We start from the raw sequence: 27711 nt of genomic DNA on the forward strand, positions 1-27711 counted from the left end.
AGATAATCAAGATTATCATCAGCAGATTGAACACTAAATTCTTACAGTTCCTCATGAAACAATGAACTATACAAAATGCTAAGGTGGCAGAATGATAGAAAAGGGGACAAGCTATGCCCCAAAAAGATCAAAGCAAGAGAAGAAAGTCCTATATCTAGAATCATTTATGGTTGCTTTTTTTGTGGTTTAAGAATTGGGAACTAAGGGGATACCATCAATTGGGGAATGGCTGAACAAACCAAGGAATATGGATGCAATGGAGTATTATTGTGCTATAAGAAATGAAAAGAATGATGTAAAAGAGATCTGGGAAGACTTGTAGGAATTGATGAAGAATGCATGGAACAGAACTAATGCAATAATTTATGCCATAATAACAACATTGAAAAGATTTAAGAACTCAAGTTAGTAAGCAGCTGTGAGCCATGATTCTAGAGCAATATACTGAAAATTGTTACTCACCTTCTGACTGAGAGATAATGTGCTAAATATGCAGAATGACACGTGCTTTTTTAGACCTGGCCAAAATGAGAAATTGTTTTGCTTAATTGTGCATATTTGTTACTGAAATTTTGTTGGTCTTGTTTTTTTCTTTTTGTTTTCTACGGGGAAGATCAAAGTTAAGAGGGAGATAAAAGTTGGGGAGAGCAACCAAAAAAATGGTTGTTAATTTAAAAAAATTTTTAATATTACAAGGCAGGGCAAAAACATTCTTTTTTTGGCTGGAATGGACTCTCTTCTCACCTCAGAATCCCCCTTTATGATTCAGCTACACACGTGCCACTTATTATATGAAATCTTTCTCAAGCTTACCAAATGGTAATATTTTGATTTTCCAACTACTCTGTATTTATTCTATACATACTTCTATGGTACTTATTGCTTCCATCATTAGAATTTAAATTCCTTGAAAGTAGGGACTCTTTCATTCTTTATCACTGTATCCCACAGCCTGGCACAGTCTCCAGCTATTTGGGTCATGCCTAAAGTAAGCCAGTCTGGCAGGATCAAGGCTTAGATTAAAAGTACAATATGCATTGTTGGAGCTCAAGAACCAAATAAAAACTCATTTTACTATTTAGGAATCAAAAAAACACACTTTAAAAAAGGACAAAAGTTATAAAGTGCTTCTGGCCTCAAGTCACCTAATCAGAAAGGCCACTTACAAATGTCAGCAGCTTAGGAATAACCTCCAACAACCATTTTTATCTTAGGCCTTTCATATCTCAACTGGCAGTCTTGTCCCTTTAAAAAAAAATAGCCCATACATTCTTCCTGGCATCTGACTTATAAAACTTGGGTGGAGTTTGCTAAGAACAATGGTAAAATGGTAAACAAATATGGAACAAGGAAGCAATTACTATTACCATCTAGGAATAAAGGTAGCATTTATAACCAAATAATAGAGAAGATCATTAAAAATAACAAGGACATTTTTTATTATCTACCTCTATACATAACCAGACTATATTGTCAGCATTTAACATGCTTGCTGAATTTAATTATTTGACATTTTTGTCTATGTACATACTAGTCAATTTGATAATTCGGACTTTCTAATAATTATTTATTATATTTAATAATATTATATAATTATTTTTATGAAACAGATGGAAAGAATTCAATTTGTCTTTTAAATTTAAAAGCCTAATATTAGTTGTCTATGTAAAATGGAAAAATTAGAAATATAATCTATTAATTATTCCACTTAAGCACCATTCAAACAAACAAAAAAAATTTGATCCTTTACCTTTCCATTATTTGTTTCTATGTTGGCAGTTATTAAAGAAGGAAAATATCAAAAAAAAGTATTCATGTTTAATTCTTCCTTTTTTCAAAGTTAATAATAATAAAAATTAAAAGGTATCAATATTATATTATTTTCTGCTAGATATTTCTTTGAATATCTTGTAAGATTTCCTCTTTTCCCCTTTTTATATTTATATTTATATAGCCATTTATGTTGCTGAACTACTACAGGACTGTTTGCCAGTTAAAAAGGCTAGAACTGAGGTCTTAAGTGTGTGCTCAATGTAGCCCTTTCAATATCTACCTGTCTCCTGTGAGGATATGCTAGGGTAGCAGCAGCTGGCCTATTGGAAAGATGGGGGGAGATCATTAAAATAGAATTCTCTTTGAAAGCTGCATGATCTTCTCCAACTGCTTTTAATAGTATATTTATAATAAATCTACCCTTTCTGATTCTCCTAGAAAAAAGAAGCAGCTGGTTTTTCCAAAGGACAATGAGAATTGCAAAGAAGAAAGCCCTATTGGATTTTATGTGAGGAGAAGGACACCTGGGGAGAGGAGAGCATGGACTTGGAAGGACGGGTGGACAATTCAGTTTCTGATTTACATTCAGCATCTTTCTACTGGCAGTCAGATCAGTCTGGATCTGTTTTATTGGATCTGTTTTTAAGAGTTAGAGGGTATAGACATGGGAAGAAAAAGAAGGCTGCCATCCTTTATCTTCAAACTACTTCTGTACACACACATACACACATGCAAGTGCATACATATAATAAACTCACATTCACAAAGAGCCCAGGAGTGATGTTTGCTATGTTTACTTTGTTCTCTGATTCTAATATAATATGTCTTGGTAGTTTCATTTATATTTTCTGAATATATGATACCCAGGCTTTTTCTTTTTTTTTAATAATTGTTTTTCAGGGTATCTGTTGATTCTTAAATTTCTCTTTTGACTTTTATTCCAGGTCAGTTGTTTTGGATGGTCAATGCCTTACTTTTTTTTTTCAGTGTTTTGATTTTGTTCCTTTATTTTTTGTTGTCTTGGAATCATTTCATGTCATAGTGTTATTAATTTATGTTGATCTATTCTAATTTGGGGAAAACCATTATTTGGTAAAATTATATACTTTCTGTTCCAAGTTACTTATTCTTCTCTTTACTATAATATTATTTCACTTATTTTATTTTTTTCTATTATTATTTCTTATTTCTTCCAAGTACTCTTTTTCAAGTGGCCAAATCATTCCCCCCCCCCCCATTAAGTTAATCTTTTTTTTAATTGTCTCTCTGCTTTGTCTTTGCCTATCTGATTCTTGACTCCTAATGCTTCTTTATTATATTTTGTGTCTTCTACTTACATTTAATCTCTAATCTCATTATCTTACTTAACATTATCTCTAGTTCTTAATTTGTGCTTTGTATCAGGGTTTCTGTCCCCTCCAGAGCTCTTGGATAGGATGGTTAATTCTTTCTTAGTTAGTCTTGACCTTCAATATCTACGTTCTTCTCTTTTTCCAACTTCCCTGATGTGTCTGTGCTTCTATTACAGGCAAACTTCAAGGCTCCTTTGGAGTGTCCAGCTTCAAATAACAGCAGGCTTTAGGGTACTCTGAAGCAGTCAGGTCAGTGGGCTGCAGACCTCTGATCCCCGTGAGGCTTTATAGTGAGTGTTTTCAGATTTTTGTCCTGTATCAGGGTACTACAACTTTCCTTATTCTTAGAGTTGGAAAACTGAGCATTCAGTCAGTCAGTAAATATTATAGGGGGAATATTTATTAAGAGCCCACTGTGCTAAACTAAGCACTAGGGATACAAGAAAGACAAAATTCAGTCCCTGTGCTCAAGGGTTTACAATCTAATGGAGGAAACAACAAGCAAACAAATGTGTACAAATGAGCTATATACAAGATAAATCGGAAATTATTAACAGAGTAGAAACCCCTGGAATGAAGAAGGGTTGGGAATGGCTTCTTCTAGAAAGAAGCTGGGATTTGAAGTCAGGGAAGACAGGAGGTGGGGGATGAGGAAGGAAAGAACTCCAGCCATAGGGAACAGCCAGAGAGGATGTGCAGAGATGAGAGATGGAGGACTACTACAAAGTGGCCAGTGTCACTAATCACAGAATACATAAGATGTAAGAATGAGGGGGTGAGGGAAAGGAAGTGGAATGTGGAGGGGGAAGTTGCTATGCTATGAAGAGCTTTGAATGCTAAACAAGATTTTGTATTTAATCTTAGAAATGAGAGAGAGCCACTAGAGTTTATTGATTGGGGAGTAGGGATGGGGTGTGTGTGTGTGTGTGTGTGTGTGTGTATGTGTATGTGTGAGATATGGTTGCACTTCAGGAAAATCAATTAGGGGACAAAATGGAAGATGTGGAAAGAATTGAGGTAAGCAGACCAATTAACATCATATTGCAATAGTCCAAGTGTAAGGTAATTAGGGCTTACACTAGCAGTATCAGAAGAGAGAAGGAAGGATATTTGAGAGATGTTGCAAAAGAAAGATAAGAAAATTTGGGAAAAGATTTGATGGCACAGGGGGTGGGGGGAGTGAGGAACTGAGAACTAAACTGTAAGCTTGGATGACTGATAGAATGGTGGCGCTCTTGACAGAAACAGGGAAATTTAAAAGGAAAATAATTTAGGATGAAAAATGTTTTCAGTTTGGAGCATGTTGAGTTTAAGATGTACAGTCTGAGATGTCTGAAAGACAGACAAGAGGTTGGCAAAGAGGTTAGGGCTGGATAAATATGAAAATTATCAGCATAGAGACAATAATTAAATTCATGGGAGCTGATGAGAGCACCCTCAAGGCTAAACACATCCTCCAAATAATCTTCATATGGAATGGATTTGAGTCCCTTCACCATCCTAGTTTCCCTCAGTGGACACTTTCCAGTTTATCAGGATCTTTCTTAAACTGGGTGACATAAGAGGAAGCACAATAAAAGGAATGAATTCTGATGAAGGAAGAATACAGTGCAACTATCACCATCTTATTCTTAGAAGCATAGTTGCTCATCCTTTGTTCTCAAAGAGGGCCAATGACATCATAAAAGTGATATTTTGCAAAAAATAAATAAAACCTTTGAAAGCTCTCTTACTGTGCAGCTTCTCTGGGAGAAGGTTCCCATAGGATTCTGGCATTCTTTTTGTGTAGTTCCGGGATGGATGAAAACATTTATTATATTTGTTCTTTGGATTTCAATGTTTGGTCTGATGCTACTTTTAGACCGTTTCTATAGTACCTGTAGTATTTTTAGAATTTTTTTTCTATGCTATATAGAATACACACAGCTAGGTGGTGTAGTAGCTAGAGTGCTGGACTTAAGAGTCAGGAAGACTCATCTTATAAGATGAAGATGAACTGCCTCAGTTAGTTACTAGCTGTGTCACGCTGGACAAGTTACTGAACCCTGTTTGCGTCAATTCCCTAGCTATAAAATGAACTGGAGAAGGAAAAGACAAACAGTATTTTTGCCAAGAAAACCCCAGAGTCACAACTGAAGCAACTGAGCAACAACATAGTACGTGTGGAGGGCTGGACTCCTCTGTGACCTTTCACACTATCATCTTAAGGGATACCCCCATATTTAATACATGGTCACCCTTAGGCCAAGAGAGATCAGATGACCTGCCAGGGTAAAGTCAAAGCAGTCAGGACTAATCCTGGACCAGAGTAGGTGGATAGATATGAAATGACCATCAAGGGACCAGGAGGGCAGAGACAGTCAGAGGACCTAGAACAAGGACATAGGGAGGGCTAAAGAAGAGCAAATGGGGTAAAAGCTGTGGATCATCAGATTTCAACTGCAAGAAAGTATGACGTGTTCATCCCTGGAGATTTCCAGTGAAGGCCAGATGACCAATTAGCAGGGTTAGTGTAGACAAGCTTCTATTTCAGGTTCAGTGGACTCAGTGATCTCTGGGAGCCCTTTTGATTCTTCAGTTCCATAATTAATGGAGAGGCAATATGGTGTGGGCAAGACCTGGGATTGGATATGAGGCAGCAGGAGTTAAAGGCAGAATAAAAAAATCAGTGTTTCAAGAATAAACAAGGAACTGCTAGAACAAGGAAATGTTTATTTACGGACCTGGGAGCAAGCTGTTTCTCTGTTCCCCAAAGTCCCAACAAACTATAAACTCCTTGACTAGAAAAGGAGTGTTTATTTTCTTTTTTAATATTTGTACCTCTAGTACCTATTATGGCATCCAGTAATAATAATAGTAGCTAACATTTATAAGTGAATGTAATATACTTACATATCATACTTTAATATATTTACTATATACTAGGCACTAAGTAAGTGCTTTACAATTATTATCTCACTTGATCCTTATAACAACCCTACAAGGTAGGTGCAATTATTATGTCCATTTTACAACTGAGGAAACTGAGACAAACAGGATAAAGTGTTTTAAAGTATTTGCCCAGGGTCAAACAGATTAGAACTAAGGACTTCCCTGACTCCAGGCCCCTATGCTATTTGGCTGCTCCATTTTATTAGGTACTTAATAAATGCTTTTTTGGATTATTGGTCTGTTGCTATTGAACCAAAGTGATTCTTCAGTCTCAGGGGCTTTTATAGAATTCCTGTGTAGAATGAGAATCAATCTTCACTTGGCCAATTTATATTAAGTAAATAGAGGTAGGTGGGTAGCTTCTGACCAGAGTAATGACTGGTGGAACAGAACGATTCATTTGCACAAGTATCTGTTAAATGCCTACTACGAGTCAAGCATATGGCTGCAAAGTTGAAAAGCTATAAGATGAGAAAGAGATTCTATATGTACTCAAGGAGCCCTCAGAAGTTTCTGACACTTGATATTTTGACTGTTATTTAGCCAAGTCTCAATCTCTCTGAGGCTCAGTTCCTCATCTGTGAAATGGGGATAATCACACCAATGGTAAATGCTTTATAGAGTAATTGTGAGACTTAAACAAGATAATGAATGTATTGTATAAAAACATGTATATTTTATATAAAACTTAAAAATCTTATATAAATGCCAGTTATTAAAGAGATTTTCTTTAAGCAAAAAATCTGAGAAATCTATTCTCCTACTTAATAAACTCCCTGTATGTGGCTCTGTTCAACAATGATTCAGACCAATTCCAATGGTCTTTTGATAGAGGACTGTGGAAACTGACTGAGGATCACAACATAGTATTTTCACTTCTTTTGCTGTTTTTGCTTGAATTTTATTTTCTTTCTCATTTTTCTTCCTTTTTGATCAGATTTTTCTTGTGCAGCAAAATAATTGTATAAGTATGTATGCCTGTATTTGATTTACATATATTTTTACCATGTTTTAACATTAAAAAAGAAAAAAGAATGTTGTTACAGCATAATTTCTTCTCTATTTCTACTCATTCCACTCAGCATCAGTCTTCTCTCTGAAACTTCCCCCATGTTATTCTTTAAGACACAACAGTATTTTAAAATAATATTTGATCTTTTTAAATAAATAGAAATAACATGCATTTAAAAAAGTAAAAAAAAAAAAAAATAAGCTCCCTGTTATTTCTAGGATAAAATATAACTACTCTGCTTGGCTTTTAAAGCCCTCCACAAGCTGGCTTCATCATATTCTTCCAACCATATCCAGCTACTTTTCCCTCCAGGCTTGAGCCATTTGACTTTCTGTTTTTCACTCATAGGATTCCACCCACCATCTTGATACCTTTCAACTGGTAATCATCTGCACCTGGGTTCCACTCCAACCTCACCTCTGCCTCATAAGACTCTCCAATTCCTTCAATTACTAGCCCAATTACCATGTCCATTCCAACATCTTGAGTTCTTTCTTTTCAAATATCTTGTATTTAACTTATCTCATATTTGTCACAAATACTTATATATCTACACCCGATCTTTCCCTAGGAAATTCTAAGGTTCTTAAGAATAGAGATTGTTTTATTTTTAATGCTGTATTATTTACATAGCCTTTTCTCTTAGTGCAGTATCTGCCTGGCATAAGTAGGTATTTAATAGAAGCTTGTTGTTCAATTGACTGTTATGTCAGGAGAGCAGATCATACCAGAGATAACTAGTATTGTGAGATCCATTCAGAAGGAGCATAAATTAAATTGATGCATTCTATGGATGCTATTTTGGTCCTGAACGGACCCTAAGTAAATCTACTCAGTATCCTCTTCCCTGAGATTGAGTCAAAGCGAAATTGGCAAAAAATAAATTTTTAAATTTTTTTCTAATTTCCTACCATGACTAGACTGTTCAAACCAAGCAGCATTTGTTAAGAGTCTAGTATGTGCAAGACAGTAGAAATTCAAAGAAAAAATGAAAAATCAGTTTCTTCCTATGAAGAGATTCCATTCTGCTTTGGAAGGGGTGTGTTGGGGGTGGGGAGGTGTAAAAACAATATAATTTGACTTTTATGGAAATATTTTGCATAACTTCACATATACTTTCTTAATGTGAGGGAGGGGTGGGAATAAGGGAGATAATCTGGAACTCAAACTTTTAAAAACAAATTTTAAAAAGTATTTTAAATGTAACTATAGAAAAATAAAAATCTTAAATTTTTAAAATAACATGATCACAAATATGTAAATATATGCTTATCTGAAGGAAAAACACTGTCAGAAAGATCAGGAAACACTTCCTGTAGGAAGTAGCATGCAATCTGGGTCTTGAAGGAAATTAATGATTCTAAGAGAGGAAGATAGGGAGAACTTTCTAAGTATAATGAATTTAGAGAATGATTAGTTGGAATAAACAAAGAAATATGGAGAGAAGAGGAATAATGTTGAATAAGCCTGGACCTGAAGGCTGAAGCCAGTCTGGGAAAGACATGTACAACAGAGAAATTTGTATTTTTCAGAGAGGCAATAGGGAGTAATGGAAGGTTTTTGAGCAGGGGGATGATGAAATGGTTAGACTTGATCTTTAGGAAGATTATTTTGGCACCAGAGTGAACAATAATTGGAAGGATAAATGAAAAAAAAACAACAACAACAAAAAAAAAAAAAAAAAACAAGAGTCTAACTGGGACCAGTATTCTGAGATTTTAACTGTTTAGACAAAAGGTGGTGAGATGGTATACACAAGATAGTGGTTGTGTGAATAGAAAGAGACAGTATCTAAAATCAGTTAGCAAACAATACATTTTAGTAGATAATTTGTTTCTGCTCTTTCCGTGGCTCCAAAAAGCTTTTCTGACATTTTTGGATACTTAATTCCTTAATTATGCTAAAGCAGGGGTGCTGTTTTAGAGGAAAAAATTCATTTGTTTAATACTGCTTTATGGAATGTACAACTTCCATTCAGTTGAATGAAGCCTGCATTTTTCAGGCTTTTCAAATGATTATTTCCTTTCCTTTAAAAAAAATTGTGATGTATACATATATTGTATTTAACATATACTTTAACATATTTAACATGTATTGGTCAACCTGCCATCTGGGGGAATGAGTAGAGGGAAGGAGGGGAAAAATTGGAACAAAAGGTTTTGCAATTGTCAATGCTGAAAAATTACTCATGCATATATCTTGTAAATAAAAAGCTATAATAATAATTTTTTTTTTAAAAAGTGAGTTTGGGGGTTGATTTTTCAGATTCATATTTACTAAAGCAAGGCTTCTGTCCTGATACAAGACCACATGGAAGTTATCCTTGTTGAATTTTTTGGAATCGGAATTCAGCATTGAACGAAGTCTCAAAGTTATCTGATGCTGAGAGGGAACAGAACTGTGTTCAATTTCTAGGATCCCTGAGACTACTGTGGGTTCTAGCTGTATATCAGGAGATAGGGTCCTTAGTAGTTGGCATTTGATTTTGAGTCAAAAGTTTGGATTCAAATCCTGGCTCTGTATTTAAAACCACCTTAGAAACTTTGGTCAAGTCACAACCATTCTGGGACTTAATTTTCTTCACCTGTAAAATGGATTAGACTTGATGATTTCCTTGATCTCTTCCAATTCTAAATCTAAAATCTTTTGATTCCCCCCTTAGGGATATTTGCCTAGTGCTGAAAAACTAATCTGAAGTCCCAAGTTTCCCAGGTGTCAGGATCAATGGAGGTGATTGTTATATAGAGGCCAAAATCACTGCCTTCTCTTGTACTTGGGATATTCTTTTGAAATATTTTTACTACTCTGCTGCTTCCTTGAACAGTGAGTAATAGCTGATTGCCACAAAGTGGATATTGTTATACATTTGTGTACAACTCTCAATGACGTTATTTGGGGTTTTCTTGGCAAACATACTGGAGCAGTGTGCCATTTCCTTTTCCAGCTCATTTTACAGATGAGGAAACTGAGGCAAAATGAGCTTAAGTGATTTACCCAGGATTACACAGCTACTAAGTGTCTGAGGCTGGACTTGAACTCAAGAAGATGAGTCCTCCTGGTTCCCAGTCCATTACTCTATCTATGCCACAAATTGCCTTCACATAATGGAGAGAGCTAGCATGTCTTGCTTGGGGGGTGGAGAGGAGAGAGAGCTGTCAAAATTCCTGAAGCAAATGCATTGGCAAGACCAGTAGATTTTGAGAGTCACAGTGCAATTCTGTGATCCATGGAGTTTAATCCTTCATTTTTTTCCTCTTGTGAATGATGGTAACCCATCTGGTGTAGTCCTAGGTAGTGGTTTGCTCTCTTTCAGGGCTTACACACTAGAAATAGGTGCTTATAATGTATATCTATATAATGTGGAGCTGCCCATCTGTACTAGCTTTATTCACAAGTTTTCATCCCTAAAGAAGGATGCTCACCAGCAAGGAACAAGCATTTATTAAACAGCTACCAATAGAGACTAATAATAAAAATCTATAAACCTGGAGCTGCCCATCTGAATTGTACCAGCTGAACTTGTTCACAAAAGATGCTCAGAAGCAACATTTAATAAACAAGCATTTATTTAACACCTACTGTATGCCAAGTACAAGGTGCCTGAGATACAAAGAGGAAAATAAAATTGATTCTTCCCTCAAGAGTTTTATTTACACCACGTCACTAGATTGTTTCTACCTTGCTTTAATCTGCAGGTTAAAAATTTCCCTGAAGCTGTTGTACTCAAAGTAGTCCTACTGACCTTAGCTTAAATAGGTTTTCTAGGTCCCAAACATTGTAACTTAAATTTCCATAGATCTTGGAGTAAGATGATTTTTCTGGGTCTGTTCTGGATCCCTAGGGAGATCTCCAGTTTGGCTTCATGCTGACCTGAGGTTCTCTGGTATAGCAAGCTACCAAATCAAAAGCCATTGTTCTTCCTCCATTTCACTCATGTGGGCAACTAGGGTTTTTAGATTGATTTTAAAGCTAAACAGAGCCAAGGAGGATGTTTATTTCAACCCCATTATTTTTCACAAATGAAGAATTAACTTCAGAAAAATTGACTTGCTCAGGGGCTCATAAAGCCAGGAGGCAGGGTTAGAATCCAGGGCTTCTTAACTCCAAGTACCTCTCATCTAGTTTAAAATTTAGCCACCAAATAGGAATATTATATTGTTCATTCCAGTGAATTATTTCAAATGTTCGTCTCCCCTTGTACTTTTGTTGTTTCTGGAAATGGTTCTCTTCATAAAGCTGCTGATAAATGGCTGGATCATACAGGGAAAAAAACTCCCACCAGAAAGTACCCTGAAAATCTTTCAACTGCATCATCTTGTTCTTGAATGGATTATCTTTCTCGTCCACTCTGTTGCAAACTTTTCACAGCACACATCTACTTTAGAGTGCCCTTTTCTAAAAGGCTGTAACTGTGATGAGAAGGGGGCTTTTAATAGGCTTCTATCTTTTCTGAGATAATTGCTGGCAACCAAGACTGAAATGCCAGGTATACAGGGAGGCTTTAAAAAAAAGTCCTTATCATCTATCACTTGCTGTGAGTAAAATTGGCTAGGATCACACACAGCAGGTGTCAAAGGTAAAATGCCTTCTTTCTAAGGGTCAGTGTACACTCATGCCCTTCTTATGGCTTTAACCATAGGGAAGATGAAGGGAAAAGAGTGGGAACAGAGGACTTTAAGGAAAATGGAAGAATGAGAAGTCATAAGCAGGGCTCCTTTTTTCATTCTCCTGGCCTCTAGCAATTTTTTTTAAAGAAGCAACCAAAATGTCCTGAAGCATCAAACCTATCAGAGACCCTCCCAGTAATGACACATAAAGATCGTTATATTTGATCTTTACAACAAGCCTGTGAGGTTGATGCAATTATTATTCCCATTTTTCTGATAAGGCCCACTTTTCTTGCAGAGGCTTGAAAGATAGTAAGGGATCTTCTCCACATCCTTTCTAGTTCTCTCCCTATCCTTCTTTTAAAAAGACATAATTTTACAATGATTCTAGAGGATTGAAAATGAAATATATTCCCTACACCAGAAAGGGAATGGACTTAAAATGCAGAAGGAAGCACATTATTGCTGGAAAAGCCCAAGGGGAAAATTTTTGTTTGAATTTTTTTTTCCTTTTTTTGGGGGGTTGGAGATGAAGGGTAGAGAGTGAAATTAAATGCTTATTGATTGGAAAATAATTAAATTTGGAAAAACAATAGTTCTAGGGAGGGGAAAGAACCTTCAAAGGAAATGGAAACATGGAAGACATAAGAGAGACTTGTTGATGGAAAAGGGAATCCACTGTCCCAAATAATACTAAGTTGGTTCAAGAAGGACGTAACTATTTTAATTGACCCAACAAGGAAAGATGACAAAATAATATACTTAGAACTTTGTACTTTCAAACTCTGAAGGATTTGAGGTGGTCAAATCCTATACTTCATTTTGAGTATAAGGTAACTGAGGTCAAGAGAAGTAGTTAAGTGGCTTGTCTATGATCTGATAGTAAATTGCAAAGCTGGGACTTGAACTCAAGTATTCTTAATACCAAATAATCTTTCTAATGTACTATCCTACCTTTGTTTTGTTCTTGTAAAAAAAATCTATATAAATCTCTAAATTTATAGGTAAATTGCTAATGTCTGATTGTATACAATATTAAGTACTCCTTTCCCACTGGATCTTGTCAAAAAAAAAAATACCCACCAAAAAACAGCAATTGACAACAACAACAAAAAACTATGGTAGTCCTTCAATTCATCTTTAAGGCAATGGATTATCTTTCTCTTGCACTTCCTCGCAAACTTTTCACAGCATGCATCTTCTTTGGAGTGCCCTTTTCTAAAAGGCTGTAACTGTGGTAAGAAGGGGCCTTTTAAAAGACTTCTTCCTTTTCTGAGATAATTGCTGGCAACCAAGATTGAAATACCAGGTATACAGGGAGGCTTAAAAATAAGAGTTCTTATCATCTATCACTTGCTGTGAGTGAAATTGGCTAGGATCACACACAGCAGGTGTCAAAGGTAAAGTGCTTCTTTCCTAGGGGTCAGTGTACATTCATGCCTTTCTGATGGTCTTAAACCTGGGAAAGATGAAAGGAAAGGAAGCAGGAATAGAGGGAGAAGGACTTTAAGGAAGAAGGAAGAATGAGAAGTCACTAAACTGGCCTCTAGCAAAAAATTTTTGATTCTGTCTCTGTAATATCTCCTGCATATTTTCCCTCATTTTGATTCGTATTGCCATTAACCTGTAAAGGTCATTGTAAGCCTCCTTACAAGAAAGAGTGGCTCTACCCATCCAAGAGTGGAAGTCTTCCAAGAGGGAGTAGGTAGCTTTCCTCTTCAGCCAAACACTATCTTGACCCTATAAACTTCTATATATAGAAAGTGCTTTGCAAATATTAAAGCACCATATAAAAGTCCATTATTATATCATTTTCTTCAGGAATCCTTCTATGGTTTCCCCCTGCCCAAGCTGATAAAGACCTATTTTCCCCCTCAAGCTTCACATATAAGAATTTTTTTTTAAAAAAAGCCCTACTTTATTATGTAATACTGCATATTAGAGATATATTGGTATCTTATCCCCTTATTATATCATCAATTCTTGAGGGCAGAGAAGATATTTCATCTAAGTATAAAATAATACATGTAAAGAACTTTGCAAAGAATAGTGAATTATTATTATAAACTTTACATATCCCTATAACACAGTGCTATGTATTATATAGTAGGTGCTTAAGAGATATTTGTTTTATATTATATGAAAATACAGTAAGCAGAAAACTTATTTTTGTGGTTTTCTCTTTAATAGTTCAATAGATCTGTGATCTCATCACTCTGAGTATTCATTTCACCGGAAGATATCTCATTTCATGTGTATATTTATGTGTGATAGATTTTTCGAAGCTCATATTGGTCTGATCAACCATAGTTGGACATCCTGTATTTTGATTCCAACATAGTAAAGTTATTTTGGTCCTTTTTAAGGACAAAGGACAACAACCAATCAACCAAGAGATAACAACAGATCTTTGACTTCTCATCCTGTACAATTCTTCTCCAAATATCCTCTAGGGAGAATTCAACCAAAATGCTAAATGTTTTTTTCTGTTTCTTGGGCTTTGATAGAACTCTTGAACTGTTCATTTTAATTCTTTCCACTGATAACCTCCTTTTCTGATAATTTTATGATATTTTTTGTTATAATTTTTGAGTTCATCAAATTATATCTGTGGTTATGCTGCATATCCCACCATGCATCTTTCCATTGGCCTTTGGATCAGCTACAACTTTAATTCTCTACAAATTGTGGGGTGCCAAGCTTTTCATTCATACATTATTTGGACTATCTTTGTATATAAAATTGGGAGTTTATGCCAGAAAACAGTTTGGGGTTATTAAAAAGCACTATGTAGTTTCCTAACCTGCTCTCTTCTATATATTCAATTCTAGTGCATCCCATTTTCCATCTGTACTGCCTGTCCCAAACACGTGTACTGATGAACTTAGTTATCTTACGAAACAAATTTCAGTGGTTGAGTCTAGGAATTCATAACAGTTGCTAAATGTGCCATGCTTACATAAAAATTTCAGGCAGATATAAATTACTATGTTTAGCACATTCTAAAATGCATTTTTATCTACCACTTTCCTAAAAGTGTTAAGGTTACCAGGAACCTTCTATTTGCCAAACCCCATGATATTTTCTCAGTTTCATTCTCTGTGGCTTCTGTGCAGTATGTAATTCTGCTGAGAAGTCCTTATTCCTTAAAATTCTTTCCTGATTTTATTATCATCTCTCTGATTTTATCTTTCTTGATTATCTCTTTCTCCTTTCTTGTATTTCCCCAGTTAAATCCTTTAGTTCCTTAAATATGAGCAGCCCCAAAGGCTCTGTCTTCAACCTTCTGTGCTGTCTCCATAGTGTCTCCTTTGTCAATCTCATCCTTTTCCGGAAAATCAACAATAATATTTATATGCAGATGAACCCAAGTCTTTATGTCTAATTTTAACCTTCTCCTGAGCTCCTGATATATATCTGTAATTACTTACTATATACCTTGACTCAGAATATTCTACTGATACCTCAAATTCACATACAAAAATTTAGGTTCATGTTAAAAATAATTGCCAATCAACCCTCTTTGTAGTGGCCAGAAACTGGAAACTGAGGAGATGCCCATCAATTGGAGAATGACTGAATAAATTGTGGTATATGAATGTTATGGAATATTATTGTTCGGTAAGAAATGACCAAAAGGATGATTTCAGAAAGGCCTGGAGAGTCTTACATGAACTGATGCTGCGTGAAACGAGCAGGGCCAGGAGATCATTAAATACTTTAACAACAATACTATATGGTGATTAATTCTGATGGACCTGGCCATCTTCAGGAATGAGATGAACCAAATCAGTTCCAATGGAGCAAGAATGAATTGAACCAACTACTCCCAGCAAAAGAACTCTGGAGATGACTAAGAACCACTACATAGAATTCCCAATCCCTCTATTTTTGTCCACCTGCACTTTTGATTTCCTTCACAGGCTAACTGTACAATATTTCAGAGTCTGATTCTTTTTGCATAGCAAAATAACTGTTTGGACATGTATACTTATTTTATATGTAAGTTATACTTTAACATATTTAACATGTATTGCTCATCCTGTCATCTAGGGGAGGGAGTGGGGGGAAGGAGGGAAAAAATTGGAACAAAAGTTTTGGCAATTAATTATCAATGCTGTAAAATTACCTATGCATATAACGTGTAAATAAAAAGCTATCAAAAATAATAAAAAAAATTATATATATATGTATATCTTCAAAAAAAAATAACTGCCAATTCCTTTATTTGGTCAAACGATTACTTTCCTCCCAAGTCTTGTACTTCCTAAACATCCTTATTTCTGGTAAGGCACCATCATTTCCCCGTAAAGCAGGTCTAAAATTGCAAACTCATTTTTTACTCTCTGCTTTAGATGAGCTGCCAAGAGACCTCAGTTTCCTCATCTGTAAAGGAAAAGGTCAGACTTAATGAATGGCCTCTAAGGTCCTTTCCAGATCTGAAAAAAAAAATGACTCTATTATCCTGTTAAGGATCAATCCCTATGGATCCAACCTTTCTGGAGAGCATATATAAAGAAGGGAAAGGGAAAGGGACCTATATGTGCAAAAATGTTTGCGGCAGCCTTTTTCATAGGGGTTAGAAACTGGAAATTGAATGAATGCCCATCAATTGGAAAATGGGTGGATAAATTGTGGTATATGAATGTTATGGAATTATTATTTTTCTGTAAGAAATGACCAGCAGGATGAATACAGAGAGGATTGGCAAGACTTACATGAACTGATGCTAAGTGAAATGAGCAGAACCAGGAGATCATTATATACTTCAACAACAATACTATATGATGATCAATTCTGATGGATGTGGCTCTCTTCAACAATGAGAGGATCCAAATCAGTTCCATTTGTGCAATAATAAACAGAACCAGTTACACCCAGCAAAAGAACACTGGAAAAGGAGTGTGGACCACAACATAGCATTTATATTCTTTCTGTTACTGTTTGTTTGCATTTTTGTTTTTCTTCCAAGGTTATTTTTACCTTCTTTCAAAATCCGATTTTTCTTGTGCAGCAAGAGAACTGTATAAATATGTATACATATAGTGTATTTAACATATACTTTAACATATTTAACATGTATGGGACTACCTGCCATCTAGGGGAGAGGGTGGAGGAAAGGAGGGGAAAAGTTGGAACAGAAGTTTTTGCAAGGGTCATTGTTGAAAAATTACCCATGCATGTGTTTTGTCAATAAAAAGCTATAATAATAATAATAATAATAAAAAGAATCCGTTCCTGAACTACATTTCTCAAATTCATCCCTATTAACATGGAAATGATCAGACTCTTACTCTATCTTACCTTTTTTTACTTATAATTGTCTTCTAAGATAGTCTCCTTACATCCAGTCCAACCTATACACTTAGGCCAGTCATATCTTCCTAGTAATGCTTAGTTCTGTTCAGACCTTCCCATGGCTGCTCATCTATGTTAAAACTTTGTAATTTGGTTCCAAACTAACTTTTAGCCTCATCTCCTACATGCCCACTTCTTCTATAAGATGACAATGTTTTAATTGATATTATAGTTTCTTGAATATATTATTTGCCTCGCTAGATTATTGTTCCGTGAACATAAGAGTCATGACATTTATCTTTGTATCTCTCTGTTGGCACTTAGCAGGGTGCTTTGCACAAAGGTGACACACAATAAAAGCTTATTGAAATGAATTGACTGAATCTGAAAATTGCTTTTGCTGGACCTGTGTTACAGCAGTTTATATAAAGAGTGGAAGCTGAGAGAATCTGGTGTGAAGATATATTTTATTTCCTGTTAAAAATCAGTTGGATACCCTTAAATGTATTGAGTTAGAAAACTAGCCTATAAAATCTTTTATCTAAGCTGCTTTTTGGTTTGTAGGGGAGCCTGGTTTTTGAAGACCATACCAGTGAAATTCTGTCACAGGGCATCCTCTCGTGTGGGAAAAACTGTGATATTGCCCTCACCAAAAGAGTAAGACATCTTCTTGGATCTTCTAGCTAAAGACAAAAATACTCATGACCATTTGGTGATAAATATTTTGGCCACAGCAATTCATGAAGCGTACAAAAATAGGAAGTGGACGTCAATCCTGGGCAACTACTTCTTTTTCTTCAGCAATAATGGTAGAGCTCGGGGTAGAGGTAGGGTATGGAGTGAGACAGGGCAGAAAATATAAAGAATAACACAGTTCTTCGACTATCTATACACTTTAATTTAGTTGTTGGAACTCTAAATGTGAGATATGAAGATCCCTCAATGTCCAGCAAGTGAAAAAGGCATGCAAGAACTAAAGTTTTATCAAATTTGACAATTTTGCTGAAATGAGAATGAAAAAGGATGTTGCATCTAAAAAAAAAAGTCTCATTCTCCTTGGAGGGGAAAATAAAGGAGTAGGGAGAATTTTATCTCATACTGAATGGAAATAAGACATTTCATGTCTCACTTCATGAGACATTTGGTCATCTTACATTGTACTGCTATTGATAAGTATTTGCAAAAGACTAAAATGAAACGGCTGACTGGATGGTACAACAGGTAGAATGCCTGGAATCAGGAAGGCTTGAGTTCAAATCTGACTTTACTTATTAGGTCTATGACACATGATTCTTTTTGCCTCAGTTTCCTCATATGTAAAATAAGCTGGAAAAGGAAATGACAAACCATACCAGTATTTTTGCCAAGAAAACCCCAAATGGGGTCATAAAGAATTGGATATATCTGAAACAGCTGAATAACAAAAATGAAAATAATTATAGTTTCTATCACAAGTGATGGCATAAGAAAAATTGAATAAGAAAATCGAATAATTGAATAAGACTCTCCAAAGTAAAATGGTATTTGGTGATTTAAATCTAAATATGGTCATGGTAATTATGGTGAAAAAAAATATTGGAAAATATGAATTAGTATATTGGATTATTGCCATCTAGGGAAGGGGGTAGGAGAAGAGCGAGGGAAATTGGAACACAAGGTTTTGCAAGGGTTAATGTTGAAAAATTATCCATACATATGTTTTGAAAATAAAAAGCTTTAATAAAAAAAATTTTAAAAGAAAATATGAATCAGGAAAAAATGAGAAAAGTCAAAGATTTATATACTACACAGAAGTCTCATATCTATATATCAATACTTTCTTTAGGAAAAGAAATATGTTAGACATAACTAATACAGAATAATATAACAAAACCCAAAATTGACTATTTTAACAGACAGAAAATAGCTCATTACTAATACAGGCGTCATTCCTGATTCAGCTGAATTCCACAGTCAGACCATTAACTTGTTACAGATAAGATGAAAATTAGTACGAAGCTAGAACAAAGTATAAAATGAGAAAAAGATCAAACACTCAATTAAAACACCTCCATCCTGAACTATTTAAATTAGTTATTGATTATGAAAAATGGGATATGGATGAAAGAACAGGCCCATACTAATTTCACATGAATTTTAATTGATGTAAATCAATTCCTATAGTAAGGAGACCAAAAGAGTCTTTAAAAAGCCTGTTCAGCAAATACTTGGATTCCTTGTGAAGCAGAAAAACATGACAACCAAAACAACAGAAGTGTAGAATTAAAAAATAAAAACTTATTCATAAAATCTTGGAGAAGGATGATGAAGAAAAACATGAGCAGAAATACAGAGAGCAGAAACAATGGAAGATAAAACTAAGAAACCTTGATAAGAGATCCAACCAAGCAAAGGTATGCCAAAAACATTTAAAGGACAAAAATGGAAGGGCAAGTGGAACAAAATGGAAATGATCTGCAAAAATTTTTCATAAAGGATGTTTTTATTTTTAAAAAAATTATTGAAGCTTTTTATTTTCAAAACATATGCAAGGATAATTTTTCACCACTGACCCTAAGGATGTTATTCAACAAAAAGGCTTGTAGAACTGCCATTCAGAATCCAACATCATAGTTTCAGATGTGCTTAGACACAAGGTAAAGAAAATATAGTCAGGAAAAGCAACCAAATTCAGTCAGTCAACAAACATTTGTTAAATATCTGCTATTTGCTGGTCTAAGCACTGGGGAAAGAAAAGAATAACAAAAGATAATTCCAGCATTTGAGGAAGTCATAATATAATAGGGACTAGACCAAATGAGTAATAAAAAAAAAAAAATTCATGCTGGAAATAGAAAAAGTATCAAGGTGCGGAAGGACTGATTGATAAGATATATGAAGAATAGTTACCAAAGGTATTAAAAATGCTTCAGATCTTATTAATTTCTATTAAAGGCCCCTGAGAGAAAATCAATTCAATCTATGTGGCTACTTTTTTATTAGTATAAAATTTCTATGAGAATTCATCTCTACAAATATTGAGAAGCATCCTTCAGTCAAGAAGGTATTAGTGAAACAGGAAGATTTTTATAAGCAATATTCTGCAGCAGGTAACATTTACTATCACATAACTGATTAAGAGTATGGTGAATACAAGATTCCACTTTGCTTATTGTTCATTTATTATAAAAAGGCATTTAATTTGCTAAGACAAAATACTGCTTCAAAAGTTCTCTTCAAACATGGTATCTCCAATCCAAAAAACAAAATCATTCAAGATTCCTTGAAAAATGTAATAAAAAAGATAACCTCATATGATTAATTTTTTGATCATTAAAACTGGATACTATATGCTCACCATACACTTAATCTCTCTGGAACTCAGTTTCTTTATATATAAGAGAAAAAGGACAGATATAACAGAGATCTGTTATTCTCTCTCTTTCTCTCTCTCTTTCTCTCTCTCTCTCTCTCTCTCTCTCTCTCTCTTTCTCTCTCTCTCTCTCTCTCTCTCTCTCTCTCAGCCAATAAGTCTATAATTTTAAGAGAGATCCTAAATGTGGGAAAATAAACTGCAAATATATATATAAATATAAAGTTAATATATAAATGGATAAAACACTTATAGTATGTTAATAATTGACTAGTTTGTTATTTTTTGTTGTTGTTCAATTGCTTTTCATTAATGTTCAACTCCTCATGAAGATTTCTTGGCAAAGATATGGAAGTAGTTTGCCATCGCCTTTCTCCAATTCATTTTACAAATAAGAAAACTCAGGAAAAACAGGGTTAAGTGACTTGCCCAGGGTCACACAGCTGGTAAACTTCTGGTGCTAGATTTTAACTCAGGAAGAAAAACCTTGCTGACTCCAGGCCCAGCACTCTCACCTAGCTGCTTTATATTTTGAAAATTTTTAAAGGCTCTGAAAGATTCAATTGTATAAATTCAACATACATTCATTAAGGGCTTATTTACAAAGCCAGAAAATTGCCCATTCTCTGTTCTTAAGGACATTTCACAGTTCAAGAAGGGGAATACATATGTAAATGCAAAAAAAAATTATGTGTATATATGTATATATACATACATATGCGTGTGTTTACATGCATGCAGATGACATGTTTTGGGTTTTTTTTGTAAGTTTGTAAGAAAGGATAAGTTTTGGGAAAAAGATAATGTAATGAGATTTGTCATTCAGATTACAAAATTTGTTTATTCTGTGTGATTTACACACAACATTCTTCCCATTATCAAAAACAGAGAGGGAAAGGAATCTCTTACTTTTTGGTGTCTGACTCTAAACCATAAAACCTACCTTCTGACGAGCCTGCTGCAACCAAGAGGTAATCAGGAAGAATCTGGGGCATTACTTTCCTAATAAAACCTGCTCAGCAGCAGCATTTAGATATTAATTTAGCATATAACTGCCCCAAGGAACCTAAATTCTACATATCTGTGGGGTACTCCCATAGTTTAGGGAGGAAGATGAATAGAAGAATTAATGAAAATATAAATTGGTCTGGTTGTGACAAGCTCTTTGATTGGCTATTTTAGTAAGTATCCTATCTTTCCAGTTTCTAATCTTTGCAGATCAGTCTGTGTTCTTCTGATGGAGGGGGTTGGAGAGAGATTGCTGTCATCTTTGATGATCTGTTCAGGACCACACTTGGGAAGCCAATATTTTAAGAGAGTTGCCTGGGCACTTCAAAGTAAAAAAAATTGTGAATTTCTTGAGAGCTGAGATTCACTTCCCCTCCCCTCTCCTCTCCCCTACTCCATGTCATCCCAGTGCTCTGCGTAGTGCCTGGGATATAGTAGAAACTTAATAGATACTAGTTGACTGGTTAACTTGACCAAATTCACAGAGCCACAAGTATAAGAGATTTGAGTTGAACACAGTTCCTTGTGACTCCCAAGCCTATTCTTGCTTAATTCACTACACCAGGCTTCCTTCTGAACTGCCTATGTGATTTTATAATATTTTTTTTAATTCCTTATTCCATAAAGGAAACCCACTGACAGCTCAGTGTGAAGTCATTTTCCATGTTTAAAGTAATTGAATTTTAGACAGTACTGTTAGTGTGGCAGCTTCACAGGGTAAAAGCAGAGACAAACTAATGGGTTCACAAGTCAGCCTAATGGAGTGATTCTTTTCCAAATTGCATATACATTTCCATACTTCTTCCACCATTTACAGTTTCATACATAAAAATGGCTTATGGCAGGTTCTTGCCATTCCTAATCTTTTTCTAATAGGACTTCTGCATTTTGATCAGTCTTCTACAACCTGAAATTCTGCAGTATTCTGAGTAGGTTGCTCATAGATCTTGGAACAAGGGCTTCCTCTTTGTCAGGACACAAATCTAACCTTTTCTTTTATTCATCAATCTTTCTTTCAAGCACAATAGAATTACCATAGGGGACAATATAGCTTACGGGATAGAGAGCTGGTCTCAAAAGCAGAAAAACCTGGGTCAGGGCCTATTTGGGGCCACTCTGACTCAATAAAACACTCAGTTCTCCCAGGCATCTTCCTAAAACTTTAATTTGCCCAGAGGTAAGCAGGGAAGGGCATTGATAAGGATCAGCTCAGATTTAACAATCCCACCTCACAGGGGGTCATGGGTAATCCTACTTTACCATATCCAATAGAAAGCCAAATTATATCAAACCCCTGAGATTAAATTTCCCCTGTAAATATGTCCATGGCCCATATCATCTTTACTGAATCCCTTTTGGGTTGGCCTTCCATGATGTTCTGCCTCGTGGTGTTTTTCTCTTACTTATAGCTAACTCTTTTAGGGTGATAAATTCCTCTGTGGAAATAAGCTGCTAGGTGTACTCCCACCTCGTGGAGTATTGCCTTTTTCCTGGTTAATTGTGAGGTGTCTTTTTTTTATAGCTAACTCTTTTAGGGTGATAAACTCCTCTATGAATTTAAACTGCAGTCAATGGTGTACTCCCACCTTATGGAGTATTCCCTTTTTCCTGGTTAATTGTGAATTCCACTAGGGAACTTGTCTTTTTCATTATTAATTGTTAAAACTCTTTTCCTTGCTAATCATATGCTCTCCCAAATCTATTTCACATTTACCACTCCTGGTGTCTATTTTACCTCTTCATGTTGTCTGTAACCTCTTTTCATAAATAAATGTACCTTTTGCCAAAAAGAAAGGCAATTATAAATTCTTCATATGAGAACCCTGAAATTTGATGCCAAACACCAACATTTGGTGTCAATTGCTCTACTAAATCTTATCATTTGGTGCTTGATCATCAGAATCATTATTTGGTGCTATTTGGTACCGAACCTCAAACAACAGGATGACAGTCATTTTTGGTAGAAGAGTATCCTTCTTCAGGAGCTCTCTATAGGCATTAAATTATAGATATACAGACAGATAAGTATTAAGTTATAGACATGGTCAACAAAGAAACAAAAACAGACAGGTAATGGAGAGATGAATACAGGCAAAAAAAGAAGTAAAGACTTCTTAAAAGCCAGAAAACAAAACTATAGAACTCCATCTATTCTGTGTGACATTGGGCCAGTAACTTCTTCTAGGTTTGCTCCAAGCATTTGGAAAGTAAATTTGTGTAATGGATTTGGCTTTTTTCAACAATGAGGTGATTCAAGTCAATTCTAAAAGACTTGTGATGGGGCAAGTGTTACCTGCATCCAGAAAGAGAACTATCGAGACAATATGAATCAAAGCATACTATTTTCACCTTATTTTTTGTTATTGTTGCCTTTTTTTCTCATTTTTTTCTTTTACCTTTAGATCTGATTTTTTCTTACACAGTATGACATATATGGAAATATGTTTAGAAGAATTGCATGTGTTTAATCTATATTGGACTGCTGCTGACAATGGGAGGGATTGGGAAAGGGAGAAAAAGTTGCAATACAGAGTTTAGTAATGATGAATGTAGAAAATTATCTTTGAATGTATTTGGTAAAATAAAAAGATATTAAAATGGGGGGGGGGAGGGAAAGGAGTGACTAACTTTTCTCCAGCACTCACCTGTAGTAAAATTTCCTCCATGTGAGCTAACCTGAAGGCCAGTCTGAAGAAGAGGAAAACTGGATTATGGATAAAACATTATCTGTATCATTTTTTGTCATTTTATTACCCTAAAGCAAGATGAACATTGGAACAGAACTAAATTTAGCTAGTAGCCAATAAATAGGGAACTTTTAAAGCATTTGTAGTTAGCATATGACAATTGTGTATAATAGCACTCTTAAGTTGCTTGAAAAGTTTATTCTCCAGCATTTGAAACATTCTCCCCACAATCCTGTTTACTCTCTTAATTTCTTTAGCAAACTTTTTTCGCTTAGATAAACTCAATAAACTTTTCTCAGTAAACTTCTGCCTAATTCTAGGGTCATTATGACGATTTGTAGCATCTCTTCAAGTTTTTCTCTGGGAATTCTTTATATATTTATATTTATTGGCTACTAGCTAAATGTTCCAACAGTCATCTTGCTTTAAGGTAATAAAATGACATAAAATGATATAATGTTCTATCCATAATCCAGTTTTCTTCAGACTGACGTTCAGGTTAACTCATATGAAGGAAATTTTACTACAGGGAGTGTTGAAGAAAACTTAGTCACTGCCTTCCCTCCCTCCATTTTAATAGCTTTTTATTTTACCAAATTTCTTTATATATAAAATGCACAATTTAAAACAACATTGAAAGAATGACAAAAGGAAGTTAGTACAAAAGGAAGGGAGTACCATAGTGGAAATCTCTGATTCTAGATTGAATTTGCATCCCACCTCTGAGGCAGATTACTTACAACATAATTTGGGGTAAATTATTTAATGTCATTGGACCTCAATTTCCTAATCTATAAAATGAGAGATGGATTAGAGAAGGAGTCACTAATCATTTTTATTTCATGGTTCCTTTTGGTTAGAATCTATGCTTTTGCTAAACCTATGGATCCCGTCTCAAAATGATTTTATATGCATAAAATAAAATACATAGCATTACAAAGGAAACCAATTATATTGAAATGAAATCTGTAAATTTTCTCTACTCAAGCTCTTGGACTCCCTGACTACTAAGAATCTTAGATTCTATGATCTCTAAAATTCTTTCAAGCTTGAAGTTATGATCCCATGAAATTTCTTAACATTGTCTTGTCTGCATATCTAATAGGTGTATGGAAATTAAAAGTATTCTGTGAGAAACCCTGATGAGGAAAAGCAAAGGCTGGTTCTCTAGTGTTTGACTACTTCAAACAATGAAAAATTGAAGCTCTCAGAGAATAACATGGGCTTTATGTTATATATGTGTGTATATATATATATGGATTTTAGATAAAGTATATGATCTTCAAGAGCAGGAACTGTCTTTTACTTTTCTTTGTATTCCCAATGCTTACAATGGGGACTAAATCATAATAGAAGCTTAAGAAATGTTAGTTATCTGATCCATGAAATATACATTGTTGCTAATCTGTCTCTAGCAACATCCTGTGAATATGCAGACTATATGTACAGTTGTGTCAAACATACTGCAAGATGGGGCAGTTAGATGGAGCAGTGAATATAGAGCACCTGTCCTTGAGTCAGGAGGATGTGAGTTCAAATGTGGACTCAAATACTTAACACCTTCTTAGCTGTGTGATCCTGGGCAAGTCACTCAACTCCAACTGCCTCACAAAAACAACAAAAAGCCAAATTCTATCACAAGACTATATAATTACTCTATATACATATATGTGCATATGAGAAGAGAGGAAGGCAAGATTTCTGTATAGTGGAAGATGAAGCTCTCAGATTTACCTGTGAAAATTATCCTTCTCCCCATAAGGCTTTCCCTTTGACAAATCCTCTGAGAAAAGAAGCTCTTGATACTGTTTTTTCCACCTGACAGAACCAACTGTCAATTTCTAGCCTCCCAACTCCTCTCCAAAGTGGTTGCTAAGAACTCTTTGTGACTGGGAAATAGAGTGTCCCCTACCCTTTATAAAGCATCCCAGCATTCTCATGCTTCTTCTTGGATTTTTAAAGTCATAGCATCCCTTTACAATGTCTGCCCAGTGATGGTAATAGAGTAAAGGCTTGATAGAAGCTCATAATGGAAGAAGAGCTTAACAACGGGATACAGAAAAGAATTATCAAAGGGTCGAAGATGGAAAGATGATTTGTTTCTATCAATCTATGTCCTCTTTGTGAACATAGACAATCTCTAAGGACAGCATCTCTCCCCCCCCCCCCCCCCAACTGTCTCTAGATCTTTTTTTACCTATGGCTCTAATTGCTTGCTACTGTACATCTTTGTCTTTAACACAACTCAAATGCAGTATATCTAAAACTAATGACCTTGTCTTGGATCCCCAAATTCCTTCTTGATTTGACAATTTCCATCATACCATTTTCATTTCACTTAAGCTTGAAATTTTATAGTAATCTGTGACTCTTCCCTCTCCCTTATCTCCATTTGCAACTGACACTTGACTTGTCAATTCAGTCAGCATTTTTAAGCATTTTTAAGTCCTACTAAGGCATTGGGTTAAGTACAAGAAAATACAAAGAAAGGCAAAGGAGAGTCCCTTTCTCCAGGAATTCTCTGTTTAATGGAGAAGACAACATATAAATGATTATGTACAAATAAAATATATACAGGATGAACTGATGAGAATAATTAACAGAGTAAAAGAGGATCAGGAAAAGCGTCTTTAATAGAAGATGAGATTTTAACTGGGACTTGAAATAAATCTTATTTAATTGACTATTATGTCTACCATCTATCTCCTTCTACTCTAGCCTAGGTTAAGTACCCAATTTTTTTTTTCAAGATAGGCTAGGCCAAAAGACTCCTAATTGGTCTTTTCATCTCTTTTCTTTCCCTTTTTAAATCCATCCTACCCATTAATGTAACAGTTCTCTGAAGACATCAGTCTTCTATTCAAATGAATGAATCTGACATCCAAGGATCTCCCTAATCTTCTTCCAATCCACCTTTCTGTGCTTACTTCAGAGAAGCAATAAGGAATAGTGGAGGGTGTTGGGTTTGTAATCAGGATGACCTGCATTCAAGGCCTTCCTTTGCCACCAGCTGGGAAGCCAAAAGCAAGTCATTGTCTAAGTCTCAGTTTCTTCATTTGTAAAATGAAAATAATAAAACCTGTAATATCTATCTTTAGAGCATTGTTGTGAGGTTCAGATGACCTGCTGTATATAAAATACTTTGCAACATTTAGTATACTTTGTAAAGGTCATTTTCATATCTCCAAGCCACGCTGAGACATTGGACTAGGTTTTTAGGATAATGATCATAATTTACCATTAATTTCATTATATAATCTTAATGATACATAATTATTATATTATAATTATTTGCATATAATTATAGGTATTTATAGAGTCCTTTCTAGCTTATGAAGTGCTTTGCATATATTATATGATGTTTTGATGTCACAGCAATTCTCTGAAGCAGTTGCTAAAAGTATTATAATTCCCATCTAACAGATGAGAAAATTGAGGTTGAAAGGATAAATGGTCCCATGGCTTATAATAAATGTTTATCAACATTCGAATGAATGAATAAATGAATGCTGCTCAAAAGATAACTCTTAACTCCCAGAATTCTCATATTAATTATTAAGGTAAGAGTATAGAAGTTTCTAAATTGAGTTTTTTTTTTTCCTTTTACATTATTTCCCTTCATATAGTTCAGAAGGCAATGCTTTGAACAAGTAAATTCTCTGCTCAAAAAATGTTCAGTTTCTCCCTACTA

General features: G+C 35.0%; 1 protein-coding gene across 2 annotated transcripts in view; it reads right to left on the bottom strand.

Annotated features, from left to right (window-relative positions):
• C6H4orf45 (chromosome 6 C4orf45 homolog) overlaps nt 1-25912 on the bottom strand; it is a 153720-nt gene extending 127808 nt beyond the window's left edge. For both annotated transcript variants that reach the window (XM_012552139.3, XM_023505901.2), the window contains exon 1: nt 25755-25912. In XM_012552139.3, the coding sequence (XP_012407593.1) occupies nt 25755-25779 (25 nt within the window). In that variant the 5' untranslated portion in view covers nt 25780-25912. The remainder of the gene's footprint in view (nt 1-25754) is intronic.
• Nucleotides 25913-27711: the final 1799 nt, after the last annotated feature.

The sequence above is a fragment of the Sarcophilus harrisii genome, chromosome 6, assembly GCF_902635505.1.
Source record: "Sarcophilus harrisii chromosome 6, mSarHar1.11, whole genome shotgun sequence".
Taxonomy (NCBI): Eukaryota; Metazoa; Chordata; class Mammalia; order Dasyuromorphia; family Dasyuridae; genus Sarcophilus; species Sarcophilus harrisii.